Here is a 27,005-nt window from a genome sequence, read left to right as displayed (position 1 = left end):
AAATTGCTACAAAAACAGTTCCCTTTGGAAAACTATTATTGACTTGAATAACTATGTTGCCTTTGAAAATGTATTAACGATTGCAACTCTACAATTCTTTTGTATTTCCACACAAGGGATTACTTGTGTGAATGCTTATAAAAGCTGTAGCGCTTACGAAAGAGAAGATTCACGAGAAAAAATAAATAGCTTAACACTTTTCAGGTTAGGGATCGTAGTTTATAAAGGATACCTTATACAGTAATTATTAATATGCTAAGAAAATATTAAAGTAGAGCTTCTAAAAGGAGCTTAAAGAAAATGAGTGAGGAAATGATAGCTAAACTTCCAAAAATGACAATTTTTTTTCATCAAACCAAATCAATATGCAGTTTCCACAAACTGTAGAAAATAATAAAAACACAAAAAAAAAAAGATAAAACAGTAACACGGAAAATATGGTAGCCAGCCTCAATCCTTCAAATAAAATTTGCGAAGTTAAAAGTGTTGAATCTACAATGCGTGACAATGACTTGACTCAGGCACTCCAATTTTGACTATCTTTAATGACACCATTAGCATCTGCTCAACAAACAATTAACTTTTTAGCCATTTAATATTAATTTTTTATAAATTGTCACTTTTTTGTGACACTCATTAAATACACCTAATATTTTTTTATTAAGCTTATATTTATCATGATTTTTTTCTTCCTAGATACCATTTTACATGAAGACCATTAAAATTAAAGGAAAAAGAACGTATGAAGTATTTAAACAAGAGGTATTTTTTTTTCCAAAATAAAGACTATAATTTCGAATCTTCGAAACGAATGTTTAAAAACCAGTATATATTTTACTCGATTAAATATTTTCAAAAAGTGATAAATAATGGCGAAAAGTGTGATTGAAATTGGTTAATGTTTTCTGAATCCACTGGATGAGTATTTTTTTTTTTGCAAATTTTTTTCAACCAATTACGTGTTTGTCAAAAGTGGTTTTAACAATTGGAAAAAAGCTGAACAAATTCTTTTTGGTCACGAAAACGGCAAGGAACATATTCAAACTATGATTAAGTATATAGAATTCATAAAACAAAATACTCATATCGATGAATATATGGTAAACCAGATTAACAGCGAGATTAATTTGCAGATTAGTTGCAGTAATTCGTTTTTTAGCGGGAAGAGGTTTAGCATTTCGAGGCCATAATGAAGTTATAGGATCGTCAAACAACGGAAATTATTTAGGCGTGTTAGAACTGTTGACTCAATTTGATCCAGTTTTGAAGCAACTTATTGACACTTTTGCAAATAAAGGCAAAGGTAATGCATTCTATTTGTCTAAAACTATTTATGAAGTGCTAATTGATATAATGTATCAAAACGTTTTAACGCACATTATTAACGAAATAAAAAAAACACAATACTAGGGAATTGTCGTAGATTCTACGCCTGATAAATCTCACGTGGATCAATTTTCTGTAATATTTTGTTATTATCTAAATGGCCACGTGTATGAGCTATTTTCTTGTTTTCTGCAAATTAAGAGCCGCGAAGGTAAATCCTTGATTGATGGCGTTTTAGATCTACTGGAAAAATATGATGTTGATGTAGAAAATTGTTGTGGACGGGCGTGCGATGATGCGAGCAATATCTTGTAAATGTCTTGTAAATATTCTTGATTACGAGCACGTTTAAAAGAGCGGAGTGAATTAGCTTTTTATATCCCTGCGCTGGACATTCTTTAAACTTATTAGGGCAGTGCAGTGTCAGTGAGTGCATCAACTCTATTAAATATTTTGGCATTCTGCAGAGTTTGCATTATTTTTTTGTAGCTTCAACACACAGATGGGACTTATTGAAAGGAAAGTATACTACACTCAAGCGACTATTAGATGCACGATGGCCATGCGGGTCAGATGCTTTAAAAATTTCAGTAGAAAATTTTGATGGGTTTCATGCAGCGTTATGTCTTATAGCTGAGGATAGAGAAGAAAAGTCTGATACTCGTCCTGAAGCTGTGTATTTATTAAATAAGTTCACTAAAGTTTGCACTTATTGCTGTACTTTGGCATCACATACATATAAGGTTTAATGAAGTTAGCTAATTTCTTCAAAAAGTTGAAATAGATTTGCATACAGCAAGCAAAATGTTACTTTCACTAATTGACTTTGTAAAAAACTTACACAAAATCATACAAGATTTAAGATTGAATCGAAAAAACTTAGCTTGTTTATTAAAAAAGACTATTCTGATAAGAACAAAAGAAAAGTGAGTTAAAAAATTGAGCAATGGAGAAAACCAAAGTCATACTTTAAAGATATCTGACAAGTTTTGAGTGAAAACATTGTTTGTTATTATTGACAAACTTGTGACACATCTAACTATAAATAGTGATGGCCACATAAAAAGGTTTTTGGTTTTCTGTCAAAGCTGTTAACTATTAGTATCATGGAATTGCAATTTAGCGCAAAAAAAATTGTAAAAGTGTACTCAATGGGTTTAGAATATTTTTATGTTTTATTTTTGAAATAGACCAATTTGCATCATTATTAAAGTTGCAACCTCCGGATTTTTTTCTCATGACAAAGCTGAATCTGAAACTAAAAACACATTGATTTCTTTGCATGTTTTAATTTGAATTGTTGAAACCGATATTACTGATGTATTTCCGAATGTTCATTTAGTATATCGTTTGTTTCTAACTATATCCATAACAAATTGCGAGGCTGAAAGATAATTTTTTGCTCTTAAAAGTGTAAAGAACATGCACCAACCAACACTGCTCCATTGTCGTTTAAGTAATATGGTAAGATTAACTATTGAATCAAAATTATTAGAAACTATGAATTTTAGCGATGTGGTGGCTGTGTTTGCGGAAAAGAAAAGCAGAAAAAAAACATTTAATTCAATAAAATAAACATAAAATCTTAACGTAAATAAATATCTTTTTTAAGAAAGTCTATATTTTTGTCGTTGGCCATGAAAAAGGGGATCCTACTTTAAAATAGCCCCGGGCCCCGAAAAGTCTTAATCCACCACTTGATAAACAACCCAGTTAATTCAATAATAAATTGTTAAGGATTTGCCATTCAAAGAAGTCTGAAACTAAATTGTACAAGTGGTGCGGTTTACATAATGAAAAAGCCCTCTGTAAGCAGTACTTTGAAATGGACTATAGGTCAACCAAAAGATTGCATGCTGTACGTTCAAGATTTGTATTTTATAATCACATTGCACGCTGCAGCCTTGGCATTGGTGAAATTTTATCAGGAAGATTTAAAACCTTGTCTTGGTTATGAGTTAATTCAATTTGTGTCTTTGATCGACTAATATAAAAAGAGAAAGTTCTTAATAATAATTTGGTAGTAAAATAATTCTGGTAATTGGACCTTGGAAAGGACCCTTCTTCGAAATTATTTTACTAACAAATTTTTGAAGATCAAATTTTAGATCTTCATTGCCAAACCATGAAATTGCATTAAAAATGTATTCAGTTTGATTGAAATTAATTTGCACTAAAGAGTGCTCATGTTAAAAAAGAAAATTATAAAAATTATGCTTTAAACCACGTTCAAATGACAAAACTGTCTATCAAAGCTCTCTCTCCTGACTATCAAAGCTCTCTCTCCCGAGTATCAAAGCTCTCTCTTCTAAGTATCAAAGCTCTCCTGAGTATTGGAAGTAATTTACTTTAGAAACATTGATTTCAGAGAAATCATCAACAATTTCATGGCGAAAAAAGCTCGGAATATTCCGTACCATAACGCCATAATTTTATTTCAGATCTTGTTTCAGATTTTGTAATATTTATATGTTTGTTAACTATTAGAATAATTTGAACTTTATTTCACAATAATTTAGTTTAAAAAAAACTCGGCTGTTAAAAGTTTTCCATTTTATTTGGAAACTAATTTGGGGCCAGGGGGCCTTTGCTTCTTTGTTGCTACGATGCCTTCAAACCTCTAAGCCCGGTTCTAATGGGGAAACAAAAATAATACATAAACTAAAGACCCGAAATATACAAATATATGTGATCATCATTGTATTAGACTTTTAACAACATAAGTCTTGATCTTGGTCTTGTGAAAGCTTTCAAAGTCATGGTCGTGGTCTTAGATTTGCTTTTTCATGTTTTGATCTTGGTCTTGAACCACAAAATCTTGGTCTTTGTCTTAATCTTGGTCTTTCCTGACTATATCTCTGGCAGAAATAGAGAAAAATTTTATAATAATATTTATTTCATTTTGATCAAATATGATAAAGCAGTCAGCATTATCATATTTGTTTCGCGCCTCTGCTTAGTGCGGTATAGTAAAGAAAAAAATAAGGACGAAAAACAATCTTTTGCGATTAAACTTTGAATGAATAAATTTGATACTTTGAATTTATTTTAATTATGTACGTATCTTTTAAACAGATTTTTAAAATGTTTAAGTATTTACTTACATATTTATAGGGTTCAGAAAAGTTTGTATGCGCAGATATTCGCCGATAAATTGTGCGCATATATTCGCATAATTATGCGCATACATTTTTTCAATTTCAAATCATTAAAAACCATTAAAATGTGTTGACTTGACAGACAGACAAATAAGCGAATTTCAGTTCTAGTTTCCATGAAATTTTTATTTAATGTACTTTTGAAACAAAAAAATCGTTTGTTTTAATATTGGAATTAATAGTTAACAACTTTTAATTCCACTATTAAATCAATATTAGTCGTAGAAAAAGGCGGGTCCTGACTCATTTTCTTTTTCAACCATATCCTTAACCATAATCTCATATCATATTTAGCTATAAACATATCTATAATCTCATAAGTCATTTAAACCAGTCGTAGTATGAAATGCTGATTTTAGCTCATAAAAAAAGTGCATTTTCAAAAAAAGTGTCTGAACCAAAATATAAAGATAATGGTAGTATAACAACCATAATATATTAATATATTATGGTTACAAACTATAAACTCTGAGCTAAACTCTGAGCTTTTTTTGTAATTTTGTAATTTTAAATCAATTTTTTAAGCTATAATTTCATAACTGAAATTTAGCTCAAGCGTAAATGTAATCTAGCTAGGCATAATAGTAAATTACTCCTATTAAATCAGACTTATCAATTCTTTAATATCAACCCAAGAGTTAAACGACTCAGGATATCCATACCAATTTACTAATGATTTGTTTTTAAGTTTACGAATAACTTTTTCAATCCTAAATATATTTTGATCAGTTTTTTGCATTTCTTGTTCATAAATATACTTTGTATTTCTTCATTATTATCGTCAGTTAATTTATAAGTGGATCTGTAAAATGAATTTTTGAAACTGTAAAAACTTCATGAGTCCATCTCGGTGTGTATCCTTTTTCAAACGTTGTCTTCTTTTTAGTTATCCTAACTCTATCACCAATTGAAAACTTTGGTCTTACAGACTCTGATCTTACATTTCTATTTAGATTGAACCAAACAATATTCTCATTCTTTTTATCGCTAGCCTCAACTGGTGTCATTTAATTAAAGAATGCTTTGTGTTGTTGTATTTACTTACCATTTCATCTAAAACGTCAATATATTTTCTAGTAGAATTAGCTGAAAAGTACTTAAACATTTTATCTTTTATTGTTCTATTCCAACGTTCAACTACGCAACTTTTTTCTTCATTTTCAGTTAAATATAACTCTGCTCCTTATGCTTCAACACGCTTATTATAAAATTCTAAGCCTTTATCTACCCATATTTTTTGACACTTTCTTTCTTGGAAATTCGAAGAATTTCTAAAGATTTTATTTAAAGCATTAGCAACACCAACTCCAGTTTTGCTCTTCAATGAAACAATCCATCCATACTTCGAAAAAACATCAATTACCATTAATAAGTATTTTATACCATCATTGAATTTTGAAAAAGATTGCATATCAACTAAATCAGCAGCCGATATCTCATCGATTCCATTTACAATCACTTTTCTTTTTCTGAAATGTTTTACAACTGGTCTATGAAGTTCGTTTGCAAGTTTGTCAGACCATTTCAGATACTTTGGACCCATATGAATTACTTCGCATGGGTCTGAAAGACCTACTTCTTTATCCTCTTCTTTTTTACTGATCGTTGGTAGTTTTTTTGATTAGTTTCAACACCTAAGTCATATGGGTCTGAAAAACCTAATCCAAATTTTGCTTTAGATGATACAATAGGTTTTATAATACCTCGTTCAATTCTTTCACGTATTGTTGGATTTTTTATAGAATCCATTTCTTCGATCATAATTTTATCAGCTAAATTTCTTTTTGCAGTATCATCAAAGTATTTACAAGCAAGATCGTGATGGTAAGCTGCATTATCGACTCTATCTATAGGTTTACTCCATTCTTTATATGCATCAGTAGAAGTTAATCGTTTATCTAAATTAATACCTGGACCAGCAAAGTTCATTCCAGGTCAATGCATTTCACCAGGGAACTTTGCCCATGGCAATTTTATTTTTTAGTTATTGAATTAATTGAACTAACTAAATCACCTCCGTGCAAAGTTGACACAAATTGAGTTTTTATTGTTCCACAAATAGCGCAAGTTCTACGTGACATATTTTTATTATTTTTGCTCACGACGCTTCGCTGGTTTAATGTATTTGTTTTGTTTCTACATTTTACACACTACATTTTTATATATATAGAAGTTTTTATATATTAAAAGAATCTTATATATAAAAATGGATATTATAGATTATTCATTGAATGTTAATGAAAATAAGCAAAGTAAAAACAAGTTGTTACCTAAAAGTATAAGAGGAATTATTGTTGGAAAGTCGGGTTGTGGAAAAACTACTTTATTATTAAATCTACTTTTAAGACCTGGTTGGTTAGATTATAATAATTTACAAGTTTTTGGAAAGTCTCTTTTTCAACCAGAATACAAAATATTAAAAACCTCTTTTAAAAAAAAAATTGCCGAAAGAAATTATTAATGAACTATTTAAGCTACAAGACCAAATAGAAAAATTAAATGCAAATCCAGATTTTGTAATTGGAGAAGTTTCAAAAATTTGAAAGATAAAGCAGATATGGAGTGTAAGTTTTTTGAAACAGATGAAGATGTACCAAATCCTGAAGATATTGATATTAACAAGAATAATTTGATGATATTTGATGATTTGCAATTAACAAAACAAAATAAGTGTGAAAAATAATATATAAGAGGAAGACAGAGTAATGTAGATTTTTTCTATCTTGCACAAAATTATTTTATGTTACCTAGACAAACTATTAGAGAAAACGTCAATTTAATTTGCTTATTTCCTCAAGATTCAAAGAGTTTAAGTCATATTTATAGAGACCATGTTTCTAGTGATATGAACGAAGATGAGTTTAAAAGATTTTGTAAGCATGCTTGGTCAGAACCTCATGGATTTGTTGTCATAGATTTATCTTCTAAAATAGATAATGGAAAATATAGAAGTGGATTAGATAATTTTTATTTTCCATCTAAAGTTTAAAATAATTTTTTTGTATTTAAAAAACGTATATAATATTGAATGATAAAAGTAGTTATATAAAAGAGAAGTTAGCTACTATTATATAACTAAGTGAAGATAAAGATTATGAAATGCTATTAGTTGGTCTTAATACATTCTACAGTTTTCCAAATGTTGATTCTTCAAATAACAATTTTAGATATAGTTCAGATAATTGAGCAACTTGGATAGATATAAACATTCTAGAAGATAATTATGAGATTGATGATATAAATAAGTATATTGTGGAAAAAATTACTGAAAATAGTAAAACTATTAATGGAGCTGAAACTAGTATTATATTTTCAGCAGATAATAACACATTGAAAACAACTTTAAATATTGAAGCTGGTTATAAAATTGATTTTAGACCTATAAATTCAATTAGATCTATTCTTGGTTTTAACAGTCAAGTATATTAAACAAGATCTCATGAATCAGATAATATAGTAAACATTTTAAGTATTAATAGTTTAAGTGCAACAAATGATATAATAGCATCATCCTATGTAAATGGAACAACAGAAAACGTTATATATTCATTTTTCCCAAGTGATGGTCCTGGATATAAAATTAATCAAGAGCCATTAAACTTAATTTACTTACCAATAACACTAAAAACAATTTCAAAGATGGAGACTAAATTGGTTGATCAAGATGGAAATATGATAAATTTACGAGGAGAAAAATTAGCTATTAGACTTCACTTAAGAGAAAAAAAAAATCTAACTATAACAAAATGAGTAAATATACTAATATTAAAGTAAATCTTTTACAAAACCAAACAGAAAAAATTAAAAATGCAATTGAATGTGGTATTGGAGCTAGTATTAAGTTATCGCATTCAGATTTAAATAGTGAGCATGTATTAGCTGTAACAACAACACAATTGAATAGAATTAGAAAAGCATATGAAAAAGGTACTGGTGTATCAATTATTTTAAGTAAAACACAATTTGTACACAATTCTAAAATAGAGGGTGGATTTATTGGTGCACTTTTACCGTTTCTTGGTTCTTTAGCATCAAGAGTTATCTTACCGTTGGTAACCAAAATGGTATTCAACCACTTGCAACAGGACTGCTTTCAGGAGTAGGTTTAGCAGCTGGATCAACTATGATTAATAAAATTGCTGGAAATGGTATTGTGTACATGAAAAAGAATGGACAAGGAGTTAAATTAACATGTGCAGGAACTGGTTTATATTTGAGACCATGGAGTAAAGGAAGTTCTGTAGGTGATGGATTGTACTTACGTGCTGGAAATGGTTATACATCAACAGGATCAGGTTTATTATTAGGACCAAATTCTCCATTTGCCAATATTCCATTTTTAAATATGATTCTTTGATTTTCAAAATATATATAATAAAATGTCAAATAGCATGCCAGTGCATAAATTTATAAACAAATATAAACAACCGGAACCATTTCCTATAGTTTTTAAACCACATAAAAATTTACAGCATCCTGCAATATTAATAAATGGAAGATATGATGTATTTGCACAACACGACATTACAATAAAATCTCTATCACATCAATATATTCTTTTAAAGTTTGGTGTAGTAGTTAATAAAGGTGTTGCGTTAGTTTCATTAAAACATGAACTTAGATTAAAAATGTTAAGTTTACAAGATTGTATAATAGCAGAGTCTGTTGATGACATTGTAGTAATTATTATTAATAATTCGGTTGATGATGTAATAATTAAATAAGGAGATTTTTTTTGTTCTGTTAATCTATTGTGTTAATTTTTTGATTTTTTTTATTAAAAATGGAATACAATAATAAAATGTACAATAACATTTATTCAGCTATACTTACTGAGAATAACAATATTTACCCTGTTCTTCCTAATTCACCTGAAGAAAAATCATATCGGTTACAAATAATTGGCGAGATTCAAAAAGAAATAGAGCGTGAGAGAGATAAGAGAATAATGCTAAGTAAAAAATATCATAGAGCTGTAAAAATAATTTCTGCAATTGATAATGCATGACTAGCAAGCACTATGGCACTTTGAACTATTGGAATTGGTTTTTTATCAACAATCATTGCAGCACCAGTAGTTATTGCATGTGAAGGTGCAGCATTAGGAGCAGGTGTGTTATCAATAATAGGAGGACAAATTATTAAAAAAATGAACTTAAAAGCAGAAAAGCATGAAAAGATTAAAGTGCTTGCTGATTCAAAACTAAATGCAATAAGCAATTTTATTTCTAAAGCTTTAGTAGATGGGCATATAGATGACAAGGATTTTGACTTGAAAATTTTCAGACAATGATGGAGCAAATTAGAATAAAAGTTAAAAATGAAATTGATGAACAAACAAAGTTGTCACTAATCGACCAAGGGAGAGAAGAAGCTATTAAAGTAATTCATAGTAGGTTCAATAAAAAAATAGTCACTTAACAATTTATTGACAAATAATAAGATATGCAACATTTATATCGGTTCTTTTTAGAATGAAGTAAACGTGAAAGAGATTTGAATAAAAAAAAATATTTGGAACTTCTTGGATTTGGAAAAGGAGGTTTTATTGTTGATTCAGGAAGTCACTCTATATTTATCACTGATTGTGGAAACTTTCAGATACCTTCAACTTATGGTGATGATGAGAGAAATAAACTTTATAAACTTATCTGGAATGAAGATAGTGGTTTTTATTGTGTAGAAAGAGACATTAAAGAATCACTTAAACAATAAAATAATGTTAAAAACAGGATAAATTAAGAATTATAGATAAATATGTATTTCAATTAGAGTGTGATTTCAAAGAAAAAAAACTAATAAAAAGTATTTTATCAATGGCACTTATATTAAGATTATTAGAAACAAATGATATCATTTATAAAGACTTTGAGATTAAAAATAATTGTGGAACGTTTAATATTGATTATTTAAATAGTTTGCTAAAACGTAAAACGTAACGTAAAACGTAAATCATAAAACACAACATAAACTTTTATGTTGTGTTTTTAATCTTTTTTATATAAAACAAAATGTCATTTTTAAAAATTACAGACACTGAACAGAGAGATCAAATTGATAAAAATTTATCAGAGAGTAAAAAAAGAATACAGCAGAATGATCTTAGTGAAAAGATTGGAGATTCTAATTTGCAGATAGACTTGTCAAAATTGTACAAGTCATTAATTGATAGTCAATCTGAAATAAAAGAGGATATATCTAAATTGCAAGATCAAGCTAATCAATTTGCTCTTACCTTTTCAAATGCATATCCTGAAATACTTACTTATGGATCTAAAGAAATAATGCCTTCTGATGAATTTTTAAAGTTGGGAAAAATTGCAACAGACTATCTTAAGATGTATACTTATAGTAAAAAGTCTACAGACACTACATTTGGAATACATTCTAAAGAAGATAAATTTTTATAGGAAAAGTTCCAATATCAATTAATAATGATGATATAGATATAAATGGAATAAAATACATAGGTAATCCTGGTCTTTGGGAATTAGTAACAATGTCTAATCCTAATAAGGAAATATATAATATAGATGATCTTCACAATTATCGAGATATAATAATACAAACAGATGCAATTACCACTGATTCAGAAAAACCAAAGTCATCTCGGAGCAAAAAATACAAAGAAATAATAGCTCCCATTTGGAGAAAATTAAAGAGAACTAGAATGCTTGAGTATCAAAGAGAATCAAAGGGAACAGGAATAGGACCAATAATTCTTCCTAGCGATCCTATTTCACTCCTTGATATGCTTGAATTACGCATAGCTGCATGGAGAGCAGGTAATACTGGATCAAGAAATGAAGCTGTTTCAATTTGTGATGAATTGTTAAGACAAGGTGTTTTGAATAGTGATCAGTATAAAGCAATACAAAATAATCTAGGAATATGATAATATGAATTTGATAATATGAATATGATAATATGAATATGATAATATGAATATGATAATATGAATATGATAATATGAATATGATAATATGAATATGATAATATGAGTAAAAAAAAATTTTAAAAAATTGAAAAAAATTGCGTACATAAAAATGCTATTTGTTAAAAATAAGAGATATTTTAAGAAGCAAGTTGTTGGAGGAAATGGTATATTTGACTGTTTAATAAATTTATTTAAACGAGCAGCATCATCAAATTTAACAAGAGTGTCATCAGCTATGTTGAAGACGTTAGCTGCTAGCGATTTAGGAAAAACTGCAATAACTACTGCAAAATCAGCAGGGAAAGAACTTTCAACATCAGCAATAGAAGCTGCTAAAGATGTTGCAGTTGAAAAAGGAAAACAATTAATTAGAAAAGCATCTTCTAAAGTTTCACAACCAAATACAGTCATTAATAATGGAATTAATGACATAATCTCAAATTTAAATAAAAAAGCCGATGAAGTTACACCGAATATAAATAATATAATGATGGGGTCTTCATTAAAATCAACAGCTATAAGGATAGAAGATCTAGCAAAAAAAGGTCGCGGTCTTCGATTGGTTTACTTTTTTTATATTTATTTTCCATTAAAAAAAAAAATATATATATATATAAAAAATGGCAACTTCTGATATATTAAATTTTACAGAAATCCCAATTGTGGATGATGGAATTGAAAGATTTGAGTTCCATGAGTATAAACCAGTAGCTCGCACAAATTTAAAGAGCGTTGGAGAAATAAGAATTAACATTGAGCAACAAGATTTGTTCCCACTTCCATCTGAGGCTTATCTCTTGTTTGAAGGAAGACTTCTTAAACTTGATGGGACAGCTTATGTTAATGCAGATGTAGTATAACTCACAAGTAATGGTATTATGCACTTATTTAGTCAAATATCATATCAATTATCAAACCAAGAAATAGAATCAGTTTATTATCCAGGTCAAGCAACAACAATGTTAGGAATGCTTAAATACCCAAATGACTTTCAATTAGCACAAGGATTAAATCAATTGTGGTACAAAGATTCTTCAACAACAACAGTTAATAACACAGGGTTTACATTAAGACAAGCATACATAATTCAGAAACCCACTACAAAGGGAACATTTTCATTTTGTATACCTTTAAGACACATTTTTGGATTCTGCGATGATTACAACAAGTTTATTTACGGATTTAAACATACACAAACTCTTGTTAGAAAAGGTGATACCGAAGCAATTTTTAGAAACGCTCTTGCAGCTGCAGGAAAAGTTAATCTTGATAAAACATCATTGATCATGCCATATGTGACTTGTGACTCCATCAGATTCAGAGTTAATCTTTACAAAAGTATTAAATCAAAAGTGACACTTCCAGTAACTTTTCGCGCAAGGCAGTGTAATACTATAACTGTTCTACAATCTACAAGGTTTTCTTGGAGACTTAGCGTAAAGACATCTCCAGAAAAACCAAGATACGTCATTGTTGGATTCCAAACAAATAAGGATGGAAATCAAGAAGTTAATTCTTCGATATTTGATCATTGTGACTTATATTATATTATGCTTAATCAAGAAAGATATCCAGCTGTTGACTATAACTTATCATTTCCAAATCATCATTTTTTAAGAGCCTATAGAGATGCATCTGTATTTAGTGAAAAATTTTATGGAACGAACGATTTAATAACACAAAGCAACATAACTCCTTCAGACTATAAAGATTTATACCCACTCTTTGTTTTTGATGTTAGTAGACAATCAGAAAAATTAAAATCATCAGTAGTAGATGTACAAATTAACGCAACATTTAATGCAGCTGTTCCAGCAGATATGAAGCGTTTGCTGTTGTAATATCGGATAAGTTTTTACACTTTTAATCAGACGGAAATAAGTTGAACGTAATAATAATAAAAATGTATTATACAAGGGAAAACTTGCAGAAGTTGTTAAAAGAAATCAACATTTTACAGACATCTAAAAATTATGTTACATTTTAATGATTGCTGTAGATAATGGGTGGATAGATAAAGAATCAATCATGTCAAAAGCAACAGAAGCAGCTGATGAGAAAAGACCAGTTGGAAGACCTAGAATACATCCAGTAAAAAAAGTAGATCCTTCGGACCTATGCAAAGTAAATGAGAAAAGACCAGTTGGAGGACCTAGAATACATCCAGTAAAAGAAGAGAAAAAAGAAATAGATCCAAAATATAAAAGATTAAGAACAGTTAAGAAAAAACCAGTCACTATCAAATTAACAAACATAGAAACAGGAGAAAAAACAGTATATAAATCCTTATATAGTGCAATGCGTGGAACTGGGCATGGATATAGATATCTTGAAATGCGTGATGGGAAGATTGATAATGGTTATAAGATTGAAATATTAAATTCTGAAAAACTAAAAAAAAAAAAAATCTTGTCATATAAAAGTGGATATGGAGTATCTAAAAATTCGAAGAATTTATACGGATCCGAAGGATCTAGTTCGCATGGGTACAGAGTATCTACTAGATGAACCTATTCCAGATAAAATATCTTCAGAAATTTTAACCTCTGAACCTTTTATATTACAAAAGAGCAGGAGATTGAAAAATATTGAAATGCTACTTGTTAATTCTTATGGAGGATGGTGATGCATTTAAATTTCATATGAAACTTTACATATGAAATATTAACAAGAAAAAATATTTTGAAAAATCATTTAAAGAAAATGAAAAAGGAAAAAAAAATATCTTGCTATATAAAAATGGAAAATAATAAAACGATAAAAGAATTAAAACAAATTGCTAAAAAGCGAAAAAATAAATATTATTATAGAATGAGAAAAGATGATCTCATAATAGCGTTATCGCACACACAGATGCAATCAGTCGAACAGATGGGTACAGAGTATTTACTTGATTAGCCTGTTCCAGATATATCATCAACAATTTTAGCACCGTCACCTTTTCAACCAATTACATAAATTAGAAAAGATATAAATAAAAAGATTAATTCTCTTGCAGATTGGATTGTATCATATGTTCCAGAACCAATTAAAAAGGTTGTGAATAAACAAGTTGATGGATTAAAATCTTCAGTTTTTAATTTGTATCAAAAATTTAGAATTAGACATCCGATAGAATTTAAATTATCACAATCAGCTGTTAAGAATGTAACAAATCAGTTTTCAGTTAAAGGAATAAAAGGATATGATGCTATATCTTTCATGAATGCTGCTAAAAAAAATGCAATTAAAATACTTAAAGAAAATAGAAAATCAAAAGTTAATATAGTTCTCACTTGTGAAATGGAGCGTACTGATATTAAAACATGAGAAACTATAACTACAACTGCTCCATTTACAAGGAAGAGTACTGTTGTATTAGAATCAACAGATTTAGATGAGTTTTATGAAACAGCAAAGTTGAGAATTTAAAAAAATTTATCATCTTTTCAACAGCTAGGGTTAAATTGGAGATTTATTTCTGTTAAAAAGATGGATATAAATACTATAGAGAATAATCCTCTTAAAGCTAAGTCTTATATTCCACTTGACAAAAATTTAGCAACTAAAAAGACAATCATTAACATAAAAAATGAAGATAATGAATGCTTAAAGTAGTGTGTTACAAGAGCATTAAAACCTAAAGATAAAAATCCTGAAAGAGTTGATAAAGAGCTTAAAATACAATCTAATAAAATTAATTGCAAAAAAATAGAATTTCCAGTATCTTTAAATCAAATTACGCAATTTGAGAATAACAATAAAGATATAAGTGTGAATGTATACGGATACGAGAATTCAGTTTATCCTTAACGTGTTTCAAAGAATAATGATCGTCAGCATTTAATAGATTTATTATTAATCTCAAATAGTGAAACTAAACGTTACTGCTTAATAAAAAGTTTGAGCAAATTACTTTCTTCACAAACATCCAAGAAAAAATGTACTATTCACTATTGTAGAAATTGCTTACTTGGGTTTAATTCTGAAGAATCATTATCTAAACACTAAAAAGAATCATTATCTAAAATCGTTTTGTAATACACATGATTCAGTGCGTATTGAAATTCCACCACCAAAATCGACAATGCAGTTTACTAATCACAATAGATCGATGAGAGTACCATTTGTAGTATGTGCTTACCTTGAAAGTTTCATCAAACCTATCAGTACTTGTGAACCTAATCCTAATGAATCCTATACTAAACAGTATCAAAAGCATATACCAAGTTCGATCTGCTACTACATTAAATGTTTCGATGAAAGTTTTTACCAAAGCAATCCAGTTTCATTTACTGCAAGTAATGAAACGGATGATGTTGCACAAATATTTGTTGACAGGTTTCAAGAAGATATCATAAAAATTTGTAACAGGATTAAATTTAAAAAAAATATTGTATATACACATGAAAATAAGAAGGATTTCGATGCAGCAACACAATGTCACATTTGCGGAAAAGATTTGGATTATGATAAAGTACGTGATCACTGTCACATTACTGGAAAATATAGAGGTGCTGCTTATAATGGTTGTAACTTAAAATATAAAATTCCAGATTTCTTCCCAGTACTATTTCATACTTTATCTGGTTATGATTCTATCTTATTTATCAAGAAATTATCAGGAGGTATATTGAGCTGTATCCCAAACAGCGAAGAAAAGTTTATTGGCTTTTCTAGAGAGATTAAAGTTGGAGAGTTTGTTAAAGATGGAATGAGTGTTGAAATAAAGCGTCAGATTCGTTTCTTAGACAGTTTTAGATTTATGCCTTCTAGTTTAGATTCTTTATCAAAAAATTTATCAAAAGAGCAATGTAAAAATATCAGAAAATTGTATTCAGGGAAACAATTAGATTTATTACTAAAAAAAGGCGTATATCCCTATGATTAGGTAGACTCTGTTGATAAACTTAATGAAACTCAATTACCCACAAAAGAATCGTTCTTTTATAAATTGAACGATGAAGATATAATTGGTAATGATTACTCACATGCACAAAATGTATGGAAGGAGTTTAATTGCAAAACATTTAGAGATTATCAACAACGTTTCAGATGTGCTTTTACTAGCAGATGTTTTTAAAAATTTTAGAGATGTTTGCATGAAAAATTATAAATTAGATCCGGCTTGGTATTACACATCACCAGGATTAGCTTGGGATGCAGCATTGAAGAAAACAAAAGTAAAATTAGAACTGTTGAGTGATTACGATGTGATACTAATGATAAAGAAAGGAATAAGAGGTGGAATCAATATGATATCGAATAGATTAGGAATATCTAATAATAAGTATATGGATGACGCATATGACAAAAGCAAAGAATGAACATTAATCCAATATCTAGACGCTAATAATCTATATGGATTGGCGATGAGTAAGCCACTTCCAACACATGGGTTTAAATGGATGGATGAAGATGAGTTGAAAATCTGAAAATCAATTCCATGTATACTAGAAGTTGATTTAAATTATCCTGAACATCTGCATAATGATCATAATGACTACCCACTTACTCCTGAAAGATTAAATACTGATAAAGTTGAAAAACTACTCCCTAACTTGGAAAATATGAAAAATTATGTTACCCATTATGAAAATCTTAAATTGTATGTAAGATTAGGTCTAAAGATCACAAAAATTCATAGAGGTCTAAGTTTTAAACAAAGCTCTTGGTTTGACAAGACAACGAATGATTTTGAAAAAGACTTTTTCAAACTGATGAACAACTCAGTATTTGGAAAAACAATGGAGAACATTGAGAACAGAGTTGATGTTAGATTAGTGACGAATAGAAATGAAGCTGTTAAATTAGCTTCAAGACCAAACTTCGAAAGTCGAACGATATTTGATGAAAATTTAATAGCGATTTACATGAAGAGAACCAAATCAATGTATAACAAACCAATTTACTTAGGTATGTGTATTTTAGATTTAACTAAAACTCTAATGTACGAATTTCATTACGATTATATAAAGAATAAATATTCTGATCGAGCAAAACTATTATTTACAGATACTGATTCTTTAGCAAACGAAATAAAAACAAAAGATTTTTATGCTGATATTTCTGAAAATGTTGAAAGGAAATTTGATACAAGTGAATTTGATCCAAAGCATCCAGCAATAGAACTTGTAGGATTCAAAGTTAAAATAAATAAAAAAGTAATTGGAATGTTTAAAGATGAGACTGGAGAAACGCAAATTGAAGAATTTGTAGGATTAAGATCTAAATTGTATTCCTACAAAGTACACGGTAAAGAAAATAAAAAATGTAAAGGAATAAAGAAAAATATTGTAAAAATCATATAACACACGAAGATTATAAACATTGTTTATTAAATAAAGTAGATCAAATTATGAAAATGAATGTAATAAGATCATATTCACATGAAATTTACCCAGAAGAGATCAATAAAATAAAAAATAATGATAAAAGAGTCATTTTAGAAGACAGAATTTACACATTAGCATATGGACACTACAAATTAAAAGAAATCATTAGCAAACAGGTCAATTTGATCCTTCGGATCCACAAATTAGGCAGCAGGAATGGAAAAATAATTTTTTACAAGAAAAAAAAGAAAGTGATCTATATAAAGGTTACTACAATCACATTGAAATCTATATATAAAATTTTCATAATATATTATAAAAATGAACAAATTTATTAATGTTGAAGGAATAATGCTACCTAATGAAACTTTAACAAATTTCAATTGTTAGGAGCAGCAAAAAAACTAAAAATAAAAAATTTTAAAGGTGTATTTGTAAGAGATCAATTACTTAAAAATACACAAAAAAAGAATATGGAATATTAAATATAGGAGATTCAAGTGCACAGGGTTTTCATTGGATTTGCTGGTACAAAGACGGTGAAAAAAAATAAAGTTTTAACTCTTATGCACAACCCCCACCTGTCGAAGTTGTTAATTATTTAAAAGACTCTGTTTATTGTAATAGTGATAGAGTTCAGTTTGGAAATACTTCATTCTGTGGAAATTTGTGTCTCTATGTTTTAAAAAAACTATAAGAAGGATATGATTTTCAGAATATTTTTACTAATCTATGGTAATTTTTTTTTCTTTATATATAAAATGCCTGTTGATAAAATCGGACGTACAACAATTTATTCAACTACAAGTCGAGTAGTTTCAAATGGATTAACAGCATCTCAAGCTGATAGTATGTTCATTAGGAGAAATGGATAAAATAATGCAACTAGTGATATTGACATGAATACAAACAAATTAATAAATGTAGCAGAACCTACAAATCCAAATGATGCTGCTACAAAGTATTATGTTGACACAATAATACCTAATCCTAGCAGTTTAGAAATAGTACTAAATTCAAGTTTAACATGCATGGGAGTAAAATCCAAGACTCTTCAAGCAAATACAGGTACTGATGGAACAGCAGTTTTTATTCAAAATAGTGGTCCTGCTATTCTCAGAAAACTATGGTTAGAATTTTATATGCAGATAATACGCTTTGCATTGGAAGTAAAAGAATAAATACTATAGGTTTAGCTTGTGATTTATTATTCGCTCCATATGGTAGACCATTTTATACTAACTCATTACAAGGTTGTAATATACATTCTAATATTGAATTAGGAGGATACTTTACACTTGATTTACCATCTAAAACTAATCTAAAAATTGAATTAAACAATAAAACTGGAAATCTACAAACATATTTGTTGCAACCTCATATTGCAATAAGTTCAACACAACAAGCAAATATTATTTCATTAATACCCCCATTTATTTCAGATCTTAAACTATACTCATCAACATTCAGATATGTAGATACAATTTATAGGAAAGAATATATATTATTAGATACTCCAGGAAATAAGAACGGTTTCTACTTAAAATATATTAGAATGCATGTTATCGGTAAATCTGGAAGTTGGTGGGAATCAAGAGTACGTATGTACGACGCAATTAATTCTCTTGTAAACAATAACTCAGTTATTCAACCTTGGACACCCTATAACTATAGTAATTATACAATATTTCCTGGATATGACAATAGCAGATGTCTATCTGTTCATCTAGTTTAGTAGACTTTTATCTTTATTTGCAGAATGGTGTTCATATTACCTTATTTGCTAATAGATCATCTGGACTATTGTATCAATCAAAACCAAAAATTGATTCTACAACTACTATCTCTTTTTAAAGAAATTTTAGTAAAAATGACTCCATGCCTAGCGTTATTAATGGTAGAAGATTAGTAGTAACAATAAACTCTGGTGATGAGCAAGTTGGGAAATCTGGAAGTTTTTCTGATTTAAAAGGATTAATTTACTATTATGCGTAGATTTCACTTGTGAAATCATGAGCTAAATTTCAGTTATGAAATTATAGCTTGAAAAATGATTTAAAATTACAAAACTACAAAAACATTTTTTAGCTCAGAGTTTACAGTTTGTAACCATAATATATTAATATATTATGGTTGTTATAATATCCTTATCTTTATATTTTGGTTCAGACACTTTTTTTGAAAATGCACTTTTTTATGAGCTAGAAACAGCATTTCATACTACGACTGGTTTAAATGACTTATGATAATATAGATACGTTTATAGCTAAATATGATATGAGATTATGGTTAAGGATATTGTTGAAAAAAAAATGAACCAGGACCTGCCTTTTTCTACTAATAATATTAAAGAAATCGATATGAAATTAACAAACTTCTTTTTCCAAACTGGAATACCTCTTTGTCTCGTTAGATCTGAAGCTTTCAAGGATTTGATCAAAGCACTAAATCCATTGTATGTATCATCAATACCGTGCGCGAAAACAGGTTTGCTTCTTGATAAAAAGTACGCAGAATGTTCCACTAAATTGGAAAAAGTTCTTAAATTATCTGAAAGTTTAACGCTCGTCAGTGATGGTTGGCGAATATTGGTGGCAATCATATAATAAATTTTTGTATCAAGGCACCAAATACAAAACCATATTTCTATAATTCAATCAACACATTGGGCATAATTCAAAACGCTTTAGCTGTTGCTGGTGCCATCATTGAAGCAGTTGAGGCTCTACGTCCACAAAAGTTCAGAAGCATAATCAGTGACAACGCTCCAGTAATGAAATCTGCATGGAAACTAATTGAACAAAAATTTCCACACATCTCGACGAATGACTGTGCAGCACACGTTATGAATCTTCTGATTAAAGACATTTTGAGTACTGCTGTAAGTTCAAAGACCATCAAAGAAGCTGAAAATATCATCATGTTTGTGAAAAATCATCACATTGTTAAAGCAAAGTTGCAAATACTTATATAATATTCATTTTCATTCAGACATAATGTTAAATTAAATCTACATTTATAAAATGCTTTTCAATAAATTAAATCTACATTTATAAAATGCTTTTCAAGTTCAATATAAAATTGATATATGTATATTATTTGGTCCAATGCTTTCATCTTATTCCTTAATGATTTCCCAGACAACATTGTATACCATCTAAAACTTTATGCTGATGATGGTAAAATTATCGTAATCATCAAAACGCTGCAAGATGCCACTCTTCGTCATTTTGACATAGATAAAATAGTTGACTGGTCACACAATTGGCAGTTGCTTTTTAACACCGACAAATGCAGAGTTATGCATGTGGGAAGCATTAACAAGTCAACACACTTATACACAATGAAACAGTTTGATGGAACCCATTGTGCATTGAAAGAAACGATAGTTGAGTTATATTTTCTAATGACTTTAAGGTCAAAATTTAAGTCAAAACAGCAGTCTCAATTGCAAACCAAATGCTAAATTGTCTCAAAAATGCTTTTCGTAGCCGCATACTAGTTTTATGGAAAACACTGTACCTTGCATACATTCGTCCACGTCTAGATTTTGCAGTGCAGGGTTGGTCTCCTCACCTAAAAAAAGAAATTGCGATGATAGAGAAAGTCCAAAGGCATGTAACGAAAACAATATCTAAGATAAAACACCTACCAGATGAAAAAAGATAACAAATGCTGAAACTAACATCACTTGGGGATCGTAGGAAAAGAGGTGACTTAATCCAACAGTTCAAATTAACTCACCAGATTGATGGAGTCAACTTTTATTTCACTAAAACCCTAATAAATTCAACAACAAATTATAATCTCCAAGGACGCAATCAGCAACTTTTGCTGCAACAAATCAAAGGTTGAATTGAACGAGAAAACTTTTTTACAAAACACTGGAATGCCCTTTGACAGAAAGTGGTTGACTCAGCTGTAATTTTTTTTTATTAAATTTTTTATCATAGCTCTATTGACCAGCTGTTTGTGCGACTTACCTGTGTTAACATAGAGGAGCCTGACGTAGCTCTTCTTCATTGGTTTAGATTATATTTACACTAAAATATGTATGTATATATAAATATATATATGTATATATATATATATATATATATATATATGTATATATATATATATATATATATATATATATATATATATATATATATATATATATATATATATATATATATATATATATATATATATATTATGTTAGTGTATTTTACAAATAGAGTGCTCAATGTTTTTAAAAAACAGAGCAATAATAAAGTAGTAAAATACCCTTATCTAACTTTTTTCTTCAACTTTAAGTTTCACCATTGCTAAATCATCAGGAAGAGCTTTTCAGGAAGAACTCTTCCTGATGATCCATCAATGGTGAAACTTAAAGTTGAAGAAAAAAGTCAGATAAGTGTTTTTTACTAATTTATATATATATATATATATATATATATATATATATATATATATATATACATATATATATATATATATATATATATATATATATATATATATATATATATATATATATATAAACAGTAATCTCCCGGTTGTTCAGCTGGCACTTATTCGAATTTTCTGCTTATTCAAAGCAATATTCATTCCCCGTGAGTTTTTTTTAACCAACTCATGCAAATATACATTAATTTTAGAATCAGCAGTTATTCAAAAATTCATTTATTCGAATTAAACTAGCTCCCCTTGTCAAACACCTTCTCAGTTATTGTAAGTTTACTTCTGCTCAAGAGACCGTTGCATTGCGTTTCGAAATATAACATTATCAAATGTAATCGAAGTATATGTATATATGCAAAAAAAGTAACATTATCAAAACGTAAAAAAAATGAACACAATAACCCCTCAACAGAGTCTGACGGATTTATCCGTCTCTGAAAGTTCTAGCTCATTGTGTGTGTGACGGTTATTTCCGCATTTTGAAACTGTTGTACTATATGCGTCTGACGGATTTTTTCATTTCACAGATAAGTTAAACAGCAGATCAAATATTATACGTTTGATGTTACTTTAAAAACAATTTTTTTGGTAACTTTTACCAGAACTATGGTCATCATTTTATATTCTAAAGTATTTTGAAATATAGCTAAAAGCTTGAAATGACACAGCACAATATTAGTGGAAAACATTTCTTCTGATGAATTTTCAATAAAATCTGTGGATGAAAATAAAGTTACAACCTCATCAGGAGATGATGAAAACTGATGTTGTTGACATTGATGTTATGCCATCAGCAGAAAATATTTTTGACAACGAACCAAATTGGAATAATGCTGACAAATAAATAGAGAGTTTTGCAAATTTTAAAGGAAAACAAGTACCTCACCCAAATTTCTTAGTTGATAGTAGCCCTCTTACTTTATTTGAAGCTTTTTTAACCGACAAGCTTGTTGATTTTAATGTAGAGCAAAGTAACAGTTTGCAGCAGAACATGGTAAAAATAATAAACTCAAACGTAGAGCTAGAGTATAGAAATGGACACCATTAGTCAGAAATGATATTAGATTGTACTTCGCATTCAATTTATATCGTGGAATTTTGTAGAAACCAACATATGCAATTTATTTTTCAACTAACTCTTTGTTTGACACACCATTAATTCGAAAATTATTGTCTTATGAACAGGTTTTGTCTTATTGATAAGTTTCTTCATTTTTTAAACAACAGTAATTTGCCAAAACATTTTAGTAAAAAAGTAAAGATTGAACCAATTTATAACTACTTAGTAAACAAGTTCAAAACTCTGTACATACCACATGAAAATATATCAATAAATGAATCACTACTGAGATGTCACAAAAGCTCAAAGCAATACATTCCAAGCTAACGTTCAAGATTTAGTATAAAGTCTTTTATATTGTGTGAATCAGGTTATATTTGAAATTGTTTTTTTGTTCACTGGAAATGATATTTGACGCAATTTTGCTTCTGATTTAGATAAATATAAATATCAACCTACTAAAATTATTATTACACAAATGGATAAATTAATTGAAATTGGTTATAGTTTGCATATTACCAACTGGTATACATCTTATGAAACTTGAAAGGCATTGCTAGATCATAATACTGATTATATTGGTACATTAGTGATTAATCGCAAACAGTTACCAAAAAATATAAAGAATTCTAAGAATTTTAAAACTGGGGATATTTTAGCTCGATATGATACAAAAAAATAAAAAAAGTTTCTGTACCAAATGGAGATATAAAGTAGATGTACATATGCTGAGTACCTGTGTTCCAATAATATAGTCAATATTAAAAGAGCTGGTAAGGAAAAAAAAAAGTTGTATATAATTATATAATATAACAAGAATAAAACAAAAACATGACCGACGTTGACCGATCTGACCAAATGTTAACAACCTACAAAGCTGAAAGAAAAATAGTAAAAAAATGGTATGAAGAGATTTTCATGCACCCTCATGTGTACTCAATGCAAATAATATAAAAAACAAGTTATCTAATGACAGCCTTATAGTTTAGAAAATCAACCATTAAAGAGAGTATTGTAAAAACCATGTCAAAACTTCGTGTAAAACACTTTATCTAACTTTTTTTTTTCTACCGTTATTTTCTCTAATGGTCGGGTCATCTAAAAGCTTTCTGAAAAATATGTGCTTATTCATCAAACATTGCAACAAAAAAAAAATACATAAACAAATTTGTCTTTTTAATAATACGTTATATAACTGATCAGCGCGTATACGCGAGAAAATGAAACAATTAAAATGACATTGGTAGTATTAATGCATCACCCATAGCAAACAAATTATTTTATATCAAATTATCTTTTCATTATGTTTGTGGCTATGAAAATAGCTGTTTTTAATTTCTTTTTTGAGTTGACTTCGGTTCTATATATTTTATGACTGGTAAATCCAGGTAAACAGAAATTTTTTTTGACAAATCGATACTTCCTTCTCGGCAATCAAATCTTCAGTATTGAATTAAATTTCTAATTAACCTATTTTTTTCCTTTTTTTTAAACATGGCTTAAGTTGCATATTCTCTGGGTTTGTCTTTTGGTAATGAAATTTAAGAACACTTTTTAATCTCAATGTTGGGCAAGGAATTGATTGATAAGTAGTTATGAGTTTGTTAACCCTTTCTTGACGAGTGACCCGTATGGCGGTTCATAAAATTTGTTTTTAATTGACGAGTGACCCGCATGGCGGTGCATAAACAATTTTGAATATTTCAAATCATCTATAGCAATTGGGGAAAACTTTAAACTTATTTTTGAAATGTGAATAATTTCTTAAGTTAATGCTTCAAACCGTTTGTTAACTGCATTTATAGATCGCTCAAAAATTAATTTTAAAAAATGACAAAAACAGATAAAAAGTATACTGTCATGAATGAGATCCTTGATATTTTTTTCAGTAATAGTGGTGAAGATTTTTTTTGTTTGATTACCAAAATAAATGTATCATTTATTTAAATTCAAAAACGGTATGTTTATGTATTTCTTCTTTATTTGTTAAAGGTTACATATAGAAACTATATATTTTTGTTAATTTCAACATGATATATTTTGATCACGTTACTAAGATAATAAATTTTTTTTTTTAGTTTTTTAATTTCATGAAAGCAAATTCTTTGACAAAAAAAACAATCATGATCCTAGATCGTTATTTTACGATTTTAAAACAATCATGATCCTAGATCGTTATTTTACGCGCAGTCATATATATGACTGCGCGTAAAATAACGATCTAGGATCATGATCAATTAAAAGAGTATAAAATAAAAATTACTAGTCAGAATTTTACAAATAAGACCTTGTTTTTTTTGTCAAAGAATTTGCTTTCATGAAATTAAAAAACTAAAAAAAAAAATTTATTATCTTAGTAACGTGATCAAAATATATCATGTTGAAATTAACAAAAATATATAGTTTCTATATGTAACCTTTAACAAATAAAGAAGAAATACATAAACATACCGTTTTTGAATTTAAATAAATGATACATTTATTTTGGTAATCAAACAAAAAAAATCTTCACCACTATTACTGAAAAAAATATCAAGGATCTCATTCATGACAGTATACTTTTTATCTGTTTTTGTCATTTTTTAAAATTAATTTTTGAGCGATCTATAAATGGAGTTTAACCCTTTCGCGACTGTCTTAAAAACAGCTATATAGCTGTTTTTAAGTCAGTCGCGAAAGGGTTAAACTCCATGTGAATTGATTCTCCACCTTGTTCTCTATAAAACCCAAACCCTGCTCCACATTTCTGCATAAACGGAAAAGAATGATGTTCGAACATAGGCAGCTTAGGTGTCGCTGAAGCCTCAAGCCAATTTAAGCGATAAAATTGCATTAAGACGTTTATATTTTTTTCTTAAAAAAAATTTAAAATTAAATTAACAACAAAAAAAAACAACTAGTATTCGTAAACTTATTTTAAAGCATTTTATAGAGTGCGACTTACTTAAAAGAATTAAATCGTCTTGTGTATTTTTCGAAGAAAATATTTTATAACACTGGGCAAATTTATCAAATAGTTGTTTATATTTACTGCTAATTTTAACTGCAAACTGATGCATGTTTGTTCCTGAATATCTTTCATCGTGAACAAGCTTCGGGATACAGTTGCATAGCTGAAGTTTTGAAGATTTCTAAATAGTAAATTTATTTTACTAAAGATATATTTTTAGGTTTATTGATGTATTATATGTTGTAATTGCATTAAATTACAATTTTTCCAAAATTACATTAGCGTTAAGAGTAAAAAAAATAGATAAAAAACTATTATTTATCAAGTAAAAACCAAATTATCTGTTTTTTACGTATTACGTCATGCTTATTATTCATACTAATATCTAATATAATTACTTTTAGCATTTTATGCACATGGTTTCCTATAAAACTTTTTCCGTGGTAAGCTCGACGTTGTACTTTAAGCTTTTGTAGTACCGTCTCAATCATCTTAGTGCATGGTCTCTGACCCATTTCTGCTGAACGTTTTTCTAATAGAGTAATATAAAAATCAATCTAAAAAAAAACCTAACGTAGTATAACATAAACCAACAATAGTTGCATAGCAGTAATATTTATATTATTTATTTCATTAAAACAAAGACTAACCTGTGAATGACAGGGTTGATATATAAAACACTGTTTTTTTAAACTCTGATCTGCATATGAAATTATTTCATATGCAGATCAGAGTTTAAAAAAACAGTGATCAGATAGAAAAAAACAAAAATTAAATCTGTATATGAAAAATTGCTTTCGTGCTTATGAAAAAA

General features: G+C 28.6%; 2 protein-coding genes and 1 long non-coding RNA gene across 3 annotated transcripts; 2 read left to right on the top strand and 1 right to left on the bottom strand.

Moving 5' to 3' along the window:
• The first annotated feature begins 12,299 nt into the window (after positions 1–12,299).
• Positions 12,300–13,262, top strand: LOC136074075 (uncharacterized). The gene has a single exon (XM_065786375.1). The coding sequence runs from the start codon at positions 12,300–12,302 to the stop codon at positions 13,260–13,262; it is 963 nt and encodes a 320-aa protein (XP_065642447.1).
• Positions 13,263–16,970: 3,708 nt separating this feature from the next.
• Positions 16,971–17,711, top strand: LOC136074074 (uncharacterized). The gene has a single exon (XM_065786374.1). It carries the CDS (start codon positions 16,971–16,973, stop codon positions 17,709–17,711), a length of 741 nt encoding a protein of 246 aa, XP_065642446.1.
• An 8,474-nt stretch (positions 17,712–26,185) lies between these two features.
• Positions 26,186–26,723, bottom strand: LOC136074777 (uncharacterized). Its single transcript, XR_010635420.1, has 2 exons — positions 26,590–26,723; positions 26,186–26,372 (listed from the first exon to the last, which is right to left on the bottom strand). It is a non-coding gene; the product is annotated as an uncharacterized LOC136074777 (long non-coding RNA).
• Positions 26,724–27,005: the final 282 nt, after the last annotated feature.

Source organism: Hydra vulgaris, chromosome 01 (genome assembly GCF_038396675.1).
Source record: "Hydra vulgaris chromosome 01, alternate assembly HydraT2T_AEP".
Classification (NCBI taxonomy): Eukaryota; Metazoa; Cnidaria; class Hydrozoa; order Anthoathecata; family Hydridae; genus Hydra; species Hydra vulgaris.
The sequence above is the reverse complement of the archived record's forward strand: the minus strand, read 5'-3'. Positions and strand labels throughout refer to the sequence as shown.

Excerpts from the sequence above, each read along its gene's own strand:
- LOC136074075 (XM_065786375.1), top strand. The coding sequence starts at position 12,300 with ATGCACTTATTTAGTCAAATATCATATCAATTATCAAACCAAGAAATA.
- LOC136074074 (XM_065786374.1), top strand. The coding sequence starts at position 16,971 with ATGAAAAATTATGTTACCCATTATGAAAATCTTAAATTGTATGTAAGA.